Source organism: Berghia stephanieae, chromosome 5 (assembly GCF_034508935.2).
Source record: "Berghia stephanieae isolate SIO BIC M18660-M18661 chromosome 5, UCSD_Bste_1.3, whole genome shotgun sequence".
NCBI lineage: Eukaryota > Metazoa > Mollusca > Gastropoda > Nudibranchia > Aeolidiidae > Berghia > Berghia stephanieae.
In genome coordinates this window covers 14,891,182-14,902,549 of record NC_088364.1, presented here as the reverse complement: position 1 = coordinate 14,902,549, position 11,368 = coordinate 14,891,182, and the positions used below count along the sequence as shown (strand labels likewise).

The 11,368-nt window shown below is 36.3% G+C and overlaps 1 protein-coding gene across 1 annotated transcript; it reads right to left on the bottom strand.

Annotated features, from left to right (window-relative positions):
* Positions 1–1,034: 1,034 nt before the first annotated feature.
* Positions 1,035–10,463, bottom strand: LOC144972461 (uncharacterized). Its single transcript, XM_078913655.1, has 5 exons — positions 9,688–10,463; positions 9,193–9,279; positions 7,973–8,034; positions 6,929–7,145; positions 1,035–3,939 (listed from the first exon to the last, which is right to left on the bottom strand). Exons 1-5 carry the CDS (start codon positions 9,749–9,751, stop codon positions 3,905–3,907), a joined length of 465 nt encoding a protein of 154 aa, XP_078769781.1. The 5' UTR covers positions 9,752–10,463; the 3' UTR covers positions 1,035–3,904.
* Positions 10,464–11,368: the final 905 nt, after the last annotated feature.

Genomic DNA, 11,368 nt, shown 5'->3' with positions numbered 1-11,368 from the left:
GACAAAACCAAGTAATCCCATCCCGAGACACAGACAGAAAACAAGTTGGAAAACAGACATAGGGGGATAGAAGACGCAACGAGTACGTCCCTGCCCATTATGGGAAGTCTGTTTGTTTGTTTTTAAGGGTTTTAAGGCGCTTGCAACACATTTAGGTTATATCAGCGCCAGTAAAAAGGAAGAAAATGGGATGGTAAAAAGTTCTAGAATTACAATTAGAGCACCCAAGAAAAAGTAAGACAAAGGGGAACTGAGAACAAATAGGGATCAGATGTAGATTCCAAGAGCATACCACCAATGTACTTAGTTTGAAATCACCTACAAGTCTCATCCAGACACAAGCACAAAATCCAACAAAGAGGAACACACTCAAATGCTTACATTATACATTCAAAATAAAAATAATAATACATAACAGAGAGATGATTTACAAGGAAAAAAATATCATCTCCCAAAACCATAACTATGCATTTGACTGTTTCCCTCCCAGCTAGGACTCCGGCCAGAGCCAGGACAAAACCAAGAAATCTCATTCCGAGACAAAGACAGAAAGCATGTTGGAAAACAGATATAAGGGGATAGAAGACACAGTATGTACCTCCCTGCCCGCTATGGGAGGTCAGGATCCCCACCCAGTTATGGGAAGTCGGGAACCCCACCCAGTGAATGGAGTTGGATGGATAGGACAGCAGATCTGATGGACACAATGAACGGCTTCAATCAACATCTCATTCACTTTAACTTGCACAATGCTTGCTTTGGTTTCGTGGTAGACAGTTCGTCTGACGCCCGAGTTGCCAGGGTTCGAATCCATATTTGTGGCGATGCAGAGTCATTGTAAAAGTCTCATTTACAGTCTCACTTGTGTTAATTGGAGTACGTTACTGAATTGTAACAACACGTTGTTCGTGTCCATATAAATGTACTACCAACTGCACGTTGAGCTCATTGTGGGTTTTATGATACATCAAGCTCGTGTAAAATTACATTTACATTTGACCGAAAAATGATACATAACGATAGAAGTCTACACATCATATTGCAGGTTTATTTCAGTTCCAAAAGCCATCACAAACATTCATCCACTGTATCACATAAGTCTTTGGTCACCAAATAAAAGCATGAAGTTTGTTATGTGTACAGTGCAACATAAAAGGATAGAAACAGTTTTACTGATAAAACCCTCAAATGATAACAAACCAATATGTTGTTGCTGGTAAGTTGCTTAATTGCATTTGTTAAAAAGCATAAACTGTGAAGCAAAAGTGTTGAAAATCGTTTGAATAAAGTTTAATGCAAAAAAAATAATTCTTAAGCACTTTATGCCGTTCTAAGCTGTCGTTGCTGCATTTTTTTTCATTATTAATTATTATTATTCTGATTAAGGATGAGGGGATAAAGAAAGAATGAAATTAAATGCACAGAGGTGTCATTTCTTGACAGTCACCTCTAAAGATTGCAACTCTTAAAATTATCATAAAAAGAATAGTGAAATTTTACATTAGGTATCTAGAAAATGCTGAACATAAAGCTACATTGGCCAATTAAGTTAGGGTTAGTAGAAAGACTTTTTATTCTGCCATATCTGATTCTTTCAGATAGTTCTACATAGCTACCAACTTTTCAAAAATAAAATAAGGAACGCTCATTTGGCCCGGGATGAGGGGCGATGTGTGCCGAAGCCCCCCCCCCCCCCCCCCCTTCATCGAATCGCAACATATAAAAGTCAGCCTTTTTAATTACTATTACTAACACTAACAAGTTTGAGATGACAGAGGCTAGTCCAAATGTTGCTCAATTATCGGGTTTAGTACCAGCACATTTGAATCGTTAAAATGACACTTTCCACAATGATTGTTGTTTTGTTTTTAAGGGTTTTACGGCGCTTGCAACACATTTAGGTTATATCAGCGCCAGTAAAAAGGAAGAAAATTGGATAGTAAAAAGTTCTAGAATTACAGTTGAAGCATCCAAGAGAAAGTAAGACATAGGGGAACTGGGAACAAATAGGGATCAGATGTAGATTCCAAGAGCGTATCACCAATGTACTTAGTTTGAGATCACCTATAAGTCTTATCTGGACACAAGAACAAAATCCAACAAAGAGGAACACACTCAAATGCTTACATTATACATTTAAAAATAACAAATATAGTAATAATACATAACAGAGAGATGATTTACAAGGAAAAAAATATCATCTCCCAAAACAATAAATATGCATTTGACTGCTTCCCTCCCAGCTAGGACTCCGGCGAGGGCCAGGAAAAAAACAAGTAATCTCATTCCAAGACAAAGACTGAAAGCATGTTGGAAAACAGATATAAGGGGATAGAAGACACAGTGTGTACCTCCCTGCCCGCTATGGGAGCTTTCCACAATGAGATCAAAATTCAGAACGGACAATATAAAGAAAGAATTCAACTGCCTCAACTTTGATAAGGACCAATACACAAGAAGCACAATTGTAAAATAAATGAAATAACTTAAGATGGTTAGAAATGCATAACTACCAACCTGGTACATCACTTGAGAGGGCGTTTTGGGGTAAAAATTAGGTGAGTTCAGATAAAAAGTAGACGATTGCATATATGTTTTCTTTCATGCAACATAATGGTCTTTAAGTAGTATACTATAATAGTAGTTATAGTAAAATGCACCTCTAAATATTAGAGAATTCCTACTTCTTTACTTTGGCAAGATAAACACACCTAAAAATGGAGTATACTTATTTTTCTTGAACCTAAACCGTTACAAAAGCTTGCTTGAAAAAAAAAAATTAAAATCAGATGAAGATGTTTTTAAAGGGATTAAATTTATATATTTCATAAATTAATAAAGGGAAATAATCATTGTCATCTTTAATCAATATAAGCAATTGATTTTCTTATTGAATACCTTCCAATCAAAAAGGTGGATTTAATTTTATTCTTAATTAAAATAATATTTGTAACAAATAGTGAAAGTATCAATACTGTCTTAGAATATTCAAAGTATATCGAGGCTAACATCCATATCCTATGCAAATCTCCAATACATTATGAAAGGTTTGAGTAAAATACAGGCGTCATATAAACGAATGGAACTTTTTTAATTGTTGAAAATCATTTATGATAGAGGCATAATTCAAATTAAAGAGCTACACAAATGGAGATTATGCTCTCACTGGACACCAAAATAATATAATAATAATAATAACAACAATAGTAGTAGTAGTAATAGTAATAATAATGGATCAATAATAATAATTCATTAGGCTCACATGGCTTTTTTTACCACAAATTAGTCAAAAATTACAAAATACGGATTTTGAACTAAAAATAACCACTTACGGACTCAGGAAGTCAAATACGGAACAAATCCGTTTTTAACAGAACGGTTGGCAGCTATGGTTCTACAAAGCATTTGTCTCTCAAGCTGAGCAAATGAATGTTCATATAATATAAAAAAGGATATTGCAATGATGAACAGATTGTACTATATAAAGATAAAACGTTTTTGTAAACCCCCAAAATATGTCAATAACACTATACAATACAATGAATGTAATACAAATCAAATTCATGATTGTCATTACACCGATTGAAACGCTCTTTCCCTTCTATATTTATTTCTTTCATTAAAAATCTTTGTCTTCACCAAACTAATTAGTGTACCTTCAGGGATTCCTTTTTGTGAAAATACCCTGTGGTGTTTTAAGAACAGAATAATTTCAGACTTTCTAGGTAATGATCCCCTTGAACCATGTGCTGAAACATCTTCGACAAAGTTTTTAAAATATGACTTGACTCTATCTGTATCCTCATCTGACCATGACATGTAAGTCCGATTTTTGCTTGAATTCCTCTTGGGTTCAGTTTGTTTTGAAGAACACGTAAGCTGATTTGGCACTCCTGCTTCACCATCAAATATTTCTTCTTGATTTGCAGCTGTATTTCTCTGGGAAAAAAAGAAGAAAATAAAGCACATCATGCTATGAACTATGAAAATAAATCAATAGACAGATCGCATGCACATCAGCTACATGACAGCGATAGAGAGGAATAGCATTCCAAATATTTAAGGCCTGGACAAGTAACTGTCATAATTCCTTCTTGTTATATACTTTTCTACCATCTATTCCTTTGGAAGAGGTATGTTAGATTTGTGGAGACCTCTGCCACATAACAAATCCAGTGAAAAGACGCCATATTTTTGTTTTGAAATAGAAATAAATAGATCAATCCACCCACTTCACTGGGTTCAGGGTTCCCTCTTCATTATAATCAAAATATGAACATAAATCGGAATAGTAACACATTGAAGTCTCATCTGAATACATAGATTGTCCTTTGTTGTTTCAGCGAATAATCAGACAGAATGTCAAAAGAATTTTAGGTTTTTCCCCAACCACCCCTTGGAGGTATCAGTATCAGCGGAATGGTAAGCGTCATGTTTTTTACGTTGAGCAACAAAATTTACTCCAAATGCTTCACTCGACCCAGGCGGAAAAGCAATCAAGAATAGACCCAAGTCCTATCCAAAGACTAACATTTCATTTAAGTTTATTGTAGGCCCTTGGCCAATCGACAAAATTCAATTCACATAAATTATTTACAACAATCAGAAATTAATTATATCAATAATAGTAATAGAATGCAATGAAGGCAATATCATAATAATAATAATAATAATAATAATAATAATAATAATAATAATAATAATAATAATAACAGTAGCGGCAATAAGTAACAATTAATATAGTAACAAAAGTAATAATAGACTATAGTTCATAGTCATAACAATGACTTTCTTTGTCATTGAGGGAGTGAGAAAACATCACCGGCTGGCAGAACAAACAGCCGACATCAATCAAACGTCCTCCAGACCGGTTGAGCATCGGCTTCATTAATTCCTTAAAGACTTCCCCCCAACTGCCTGAACGATGCTGATGCCCAGACAACTTAATCCTGATTTATATTTTGTGGGAATGAAATATGACATGTATATGCCGGAAATATTTCAATAACAAACACACTGTTCAGATAGAAAATATTTGAGTCTTGCCTTTGTTAATTGACACAGGTAAGTTAGGAAAATAAATGCTAGTAAAAACGATCAGCAAGTTCGTGAACACTGCTTCTCAACTCGAACATATGTGTAATAGAATGCCATTTTATTACTATTACTACTACGCCTTACTACTATAGGCTAGCATTCGTGTGTGTGTGTGTGCGTGTGTGTATATGTGTGTCTAACGCGGCAAGCAGTGATGCATGGGGGTAGTGTGTGTGAGCGTATGTGTGTATTCCGACAGGTATCTCTGATAACTAAGCAGAGTAGTATTATTATTATTGTCTTCCTTGTACTCGGTGTCGGTTGATACGTCTTTTTATTGATATATTTATTTCTCCTGTTCCAGTTAACTTTAAAAGACAAATTTACTCTCCTTAGATCGGGGATATCCATGCCTTCAAAATGTATATTTTATTTCTCTATACAATATTGATGTAATTCCAATATCTTCATTTTTATTTACAAACAAGCAACTCGCACACTGTTTATTCATGTGTTACACAATAACCAAATTGCTGTTGTACCCACCAATTTGTAAGAATATTATTATGAAACCACATTTTCACCTGTAACAGTTCATTTATTTGTATATGTTGCATTTTGTGATTTATTGCCATTTTATTTTAGCATGTCGAACACCCTCGCGGGAATTCCCAATTTTCCTAAACATGCCCATCTATGATATTGTTGTGACGTAGGTGCTTTCCCTGGGGTCCGCGTCGATATTATTATATCATGCATTTTTCATATTTTGATGTTGTTTTGCTTTATTCAATAAACCTCAAACATTGAATAATTCGCCTTCTGACGTTCACTCCTTCAATAACCCTTTCTTTAAACCCTTTCTTTACGTGGGTGGTCGAGGAACCGGGGTTGACGAGGGATCTAAACCACTGGACTGTGTGTGCTCATCACATGAAATCGCTGATCTTCATTTTCTTTACACTACTACTCCTACCACAGCTGAGAGACATAGCCGCAACCGGTCACATGAAATCATTGTCTCTCGGCTGCCTTTTACTTTACATGAAATCAGCTATCATCATTACTATTTCCTACTCTATCTCTATTTGAGCACCTCCACAGAACGGTTACGGTTCGGAACCCAAGTCGACTCTGCGACTGAGACCATCCACCTCTTTGTACGGTACTTCACCACACTCGTGATACCGTTACATATGTTTTCATCAAATCTACACACATCATGTTGTGAGCTGAATTTTAATGATCTCAGTTGTCATTGAAAGGAAACCCAAGAATTTTAGAATAAAGAAAAATATTGAACCTGGAAGTCAAAAGGGTTTGTAGCACAGCAGACATTATCAAAGTATAATTTTAGTACCGACAAATTAAAAAGAAAATGTGCTTTTCTTTAAATGCTCCCAATCATCATATACTGTTTAGGTTGCAAGATTAATAAAAATGTTATCTACTCTGATTCTCGTTAAGTTTCCAGCTGGTCTGTGAAAAAAAGCCTTAAGCATCATAGAAATACAAAGAAACAGTTTTAATATATAGATGGGTTGTAACAAAAAAACCATTTTAACACTTACAATACAAGCAATTTAAGTCTATTACAGACAAAAAAAAACCCCAATAAAATAAACATGAACATTTTTATGGCTGGTTTCACTGATATCACTCACACATTGGGGTTTCAGATTCTAAGATGTCCACCCTATCAAATTTGGATTTGTGCTTGTTATGTAAATGGTAGCGTATTTTGCGACGCAGCACTGCCAAAACAGAAAAAAATGCAATAACACAAATGCAGCACCATGGAGGGGGTGGAAGTTTTCTTTTAAAAGGAATGGGTAAATTAAAATTGATCCCACAAATATCAAAGGAGAAGAATGACAAAAAAATGACTCACCATTGCACGTAACACGTTGGTTTGCAAGTGTATAGCATTCGGGTTGAACCTGGGTCCCAGACTGGCAACGAGGTTCAGTCTGTGATAGTTGTGGATGAGGCTCTGACTGAGTTGGGGAATGAGCACTAGGTTCCAAAGACAATGATGTACTCAGCATTGGGTACCTCACAGAGTACGTAGAGGAATCAGACTCGGAGTCAGCAACAAAATCGGGACCCTGTATATTTTGTGGAAAAGATGACAGATCAATCAATTTATTCATGTTGACAATAAACATGAAGAGCCATTGTTTAATAATCCAACTAAACAATTAGCTGGTTAATAATGCAAGTATAATAAAAAAGAGTTGAGAAAGGCAGACATATTGTCTAAGTATTTAATATGTTCAACTGTGCTTGGATAAATATAGATACACCAACCAGGGTTTCAGTAAACCGTTTTTAACCAACTCTTTAAATCCTACACCAGGACCAACAACTACAAAACAATTTTTTATATCACTACGATTCTGGACATATAAACGGTTGTCATTGCAACAATATGAACTTCCTAACCTTGCAACTGCAATATAGTTAACAAAAAAAGTTGATAAACATTACGATGCAAGAGAATTTGGACAAAATGCGAGATCAAAAGTATAATCCCAACAGAAGCTATTTTAATTTTTCCTGGAAACGCATCATTTTCACATTTTGTCAAATAAAAAACAGCGAAAAAACAAACGACTTCAAATGTGAATGGCTCATCAATGAATATCACTTCAAAATATAACGAGGAAGGTTTAAAATAGTGTTATTGTTGGCGAAGTCCACTGCAAAGAAAAATTTTTAACAACAAAAAACTAGGAGATCTCACTGGTGTAAAACAGTGTTGTCCTTGTCCTGAAATATTGTATTGCGCCTAACAGACTGCAGGTCTCATCTTTTGTGGCAAATGTGTTTTGTCCACCACAAAATATGTTGATGTGAAGCATTTTGAGCATGGTGCCAACTGTGGATAAACGCTATACAAATGTTATGATTTTATTTTAATGTACATACTTACCACAAATGAATCATGTGATATGGAACTTTGTTCTGCATCACTTTCAGGCTCTGAGTTGGAGTCTATATAGAAAATAAAAACAACAAAAAAAAGCTGAAGACTATCATGTGCAAGTTTTTCTCTAAACTCTTAAACAAAAAATCATGCCATCTTGTGCTGTAAAAGGATTTTTTTTAAAATTATTTACCTTATGACTATTGTCCTTTGGAAAAAAAAGAAAATTAAGTCTGAAACCTTCTGGCTATTTTCTTTTAAATTTCAAGAACGTCAGAGTTGGCAAGGGAGGACGGAAATATAATTCCAGAAACCAATCTGTCTATAATCATATCCATATGATAGTTTTTCGTTCAAGATTCAGGTACAGTCCACTTAGGATAATCGCAATACCTTGGGATCATCGAAAATGTTGGGATTAACCGAAATTCAGTTTCCTGTCCACTATTTCAACATTTTACACATTTATTGTCAACTCAAACCAGTAAATAATATTCTTAGTCCACCACATACAGAGCAATTTGATTGAAACAAAAACCATATGGCAGCCCCGTGTAGATTTGTCAACCAAAAGCAGCTATGAAGCAAGCCGATATCTTATTCAGATTGGAAGAAGTTTCAATCTTTTTTCTCAACAATTCAACATTTGTCAGAGTTAAAGAGATTAGCCTTAATGAGAGACAATAAGCTCTCACCAAACTCGTTGGTCACAATGCACAGTTGTTAATCCTAAACCAAAGGATATCGCTCAGTCTCTCTTTATAACTGTCATTTATAACCTGTTGTCAAGATTATGACCAGCCCCTCTTCTATTTAATGGCCACCGATGACGTCACAAACCCATACTGCAGAGCCCCGCCCTCTTTCGACTCTAACAGAGTGGTGACACACTACTGTAGCATTAAATCCTGCTCACTCTCGATTCTTCAACCTGTCACGATTTCATCCATGATGAAATTTAATCATGATATACTGTTTGATTTCTTGAATTTACCACTTTTTAAAAAACCGAAGTTTGTTGCAATTAACCAGTGACTTTTATATAGAATTATTTCCATTGCTTAGGAAATATTGTGATTAACCGAAAGTTGCGATTAAACGAGTTGCAATTATCCGGAGTGGACTGTAATAGTATCACACATCATGACTCAAAAAAAAAAAAAAAAAAAAAAGCAAACTATGTGTACCTAAATGTTATTCATTTCCTCATCAAATTACATTCTTACCATTAACATCATAGATCACATCAAAAGGGTTGTCTGGATTGACAGCAAGACATTTTTCAGGATTTTTAAAGCTCAAATCTCTCTGATCTGAAGTTACAAAAGAAATAGCATATTCTCAACATTAAACTATGATTTTGTGATGGCTGTGATATGGCATACTGTATGCATAAAGCAAGATGCAAAGACAGGTTTAAGTTTAAATTATTTTATATTCTTTTCAAAAATCCATTCTAGTTTTGCCAAAATAAAATAAACACGAGAAGTGTTGAGTTGGATAGCGCTAAAACTAAAAGTAGTAGTGGTAGTAGTAGTAGTAAACGACAGATCTTACTCACTAGTGTGAATCTACAGTCTACAGAAGTTCCCGAATTATCTGACTCCACTTCCAAATGACTGACTGACAAGTGACAATCATCAATCGGTGTGTGTGTGAATGTCTACCCTATTGAAAATCTTAAATCAACAGTGATGTAATAAGAATGGCCAATAACTTACCATTTAAATTATCTCGGTGTCTCTTCAATGATGCCTCCAGCATCAATTTACCCCACGATGCCATAGACGTCTAGTTTGGAACTCAGCAAGTGACGAAAAAATACTTGCGGCTATAGAGAGGACGTCCGTCGGCCACTCTCTTTGCAAGTCAGTAGTCAGTGGTTATCAGATAATCATTGGTTCTTGAAAAATATAGAAACACAGCGGTTCATTTAAAAAGACTCTTTTGTAGATCAAGATATAATGTTAGGTATTGCACTTTAAAATCTCTTCAACTTGACGTCTAGACCAAATCATTTCGAAGATCGATATGGCAACAGCAACGCCTGGAATGGAGGATTTAAATGCGGCATCTGACGATTCTACTGCTATGACAGAAGATGCTCCATTTCACGACGTCGAGATGGCTTCTAGTGTCGAGCGGAAGTCTCGATGATACCTCAAGTCATCGGCCACCAACACTCAAAACTTCCCGAACTCGATGACCAAGGAAAAGTCGGGAATTCCCGAGAAGTAGCACTTCAACTGAGCTTTGGATGGCTTTTTTGTATTAAAACTTAAAATACATTAAATAAATTCACTTTGTATAATAATAAAACATTGATACCTATAACCATTTTGATCTATTTACGACGTTTGTGTTTTGTTAGCTGTTTAAAATATGATATAACGTCAATACCCAATACCAATGACTAGGTATTGAATGAAAGCACCGATGACTAGAGCGATGCTCGAGACTTTTTTGAGTCTCGAGACTCAAAAAAGCATCGAGACGCAAAAAAGTCTCGAGCTTCGCTGGAATCATCGCCGACGAGAGAGGGGTGAACAATGCAGATAGTACACATTGTTAGTAACGCGTGCGTCGCTCGCGCAGTATAGTCTCGAGACTCGGGACTCGGGACTCAATACGAGAAGCATCGACGACCAAGATTCTCGAGACGAGAAAAGCATCGAGAACTAAGTGGAGGTCGGGAAGTTCTCAGTCGTCGATGACCTGACTTCTCAAAACCTAAAGAGTCGATGACCTTTTGGTGACCCGGATGCCCTCCCCTAATGGCTTCAACTGGCATCAGGCATCAACATGCTACTCAATAATGGGTTTGATGAAGCGTTTGACTAAGAATTAAAGCTGATAACTGATAACCACCTACTACTGACTTGCGGAGTGAGTAAGTGAGTGCCGAGTGCCTCTTTATGCGCGAAATTGACTAAACATACGTTTCACGAAAAAAAGAGTTACTATGTTTGCTTGTCTCTTGTCACTAGTGTTGGGTTATTTGATCGCTTTTACCCGATCGACGATCGAGTCAGCGTCAACGAGTCAGTGTCCGATCTCAATGCCGGAAGAGCGAGTCAGTAAAACGATCGAGTCACTAAAACGATCAGGCGGGTTGTGAGCTTGAGACGAGCTTGAGACGATCTTGACACGTGAGACGAGCTTGAGACGATCAGGATCCGAGCGAGCGGAGGGGTAACGAGTGTTTCGAATCATTTCAAATTCAAACGATCACAGTTTGCCATCCGATACCAATCGCCAACGTTTGCACACGGTAGTCTGTGGTTCTTCCACAGCCCTCACTCCTTGTCAGATGTTAGTGTGTCTGGGTGGCAGGGAAATTCGTATAGGTGTATCACGCGTGTGTGACAAGTCTTCATTAAACCTACTCAAGTTTGACTATCA

What these genes read in the sequence shown, in the direction of transcription:
- LOC144972461 (XM_078913655.1), bottom strand. Translation starts at nt 9,751, where the DNA reads ATGGCATCGTGGGGTAAATTGATGCTGGAGGCATCATTGAAGAGACAC. An exon ending in ACACCGAGATAATTTAAATG is followed by an intron (nt 9,280 to 9,687) that starts GTAAGTTATTGG and finishes TTGTAACTTCAG; the next exon opens with ATCAGAGAGATTTGAGCTTT. An exon ending in TGTGATCTATGATGTTAATG is followed by an intron (nt 8,035 to 9,192) that starts GTAAGAATGTAA and finishes TTTTCTATATAG; the next exon opens with ACTCCAACTCAGAGCCTGAA.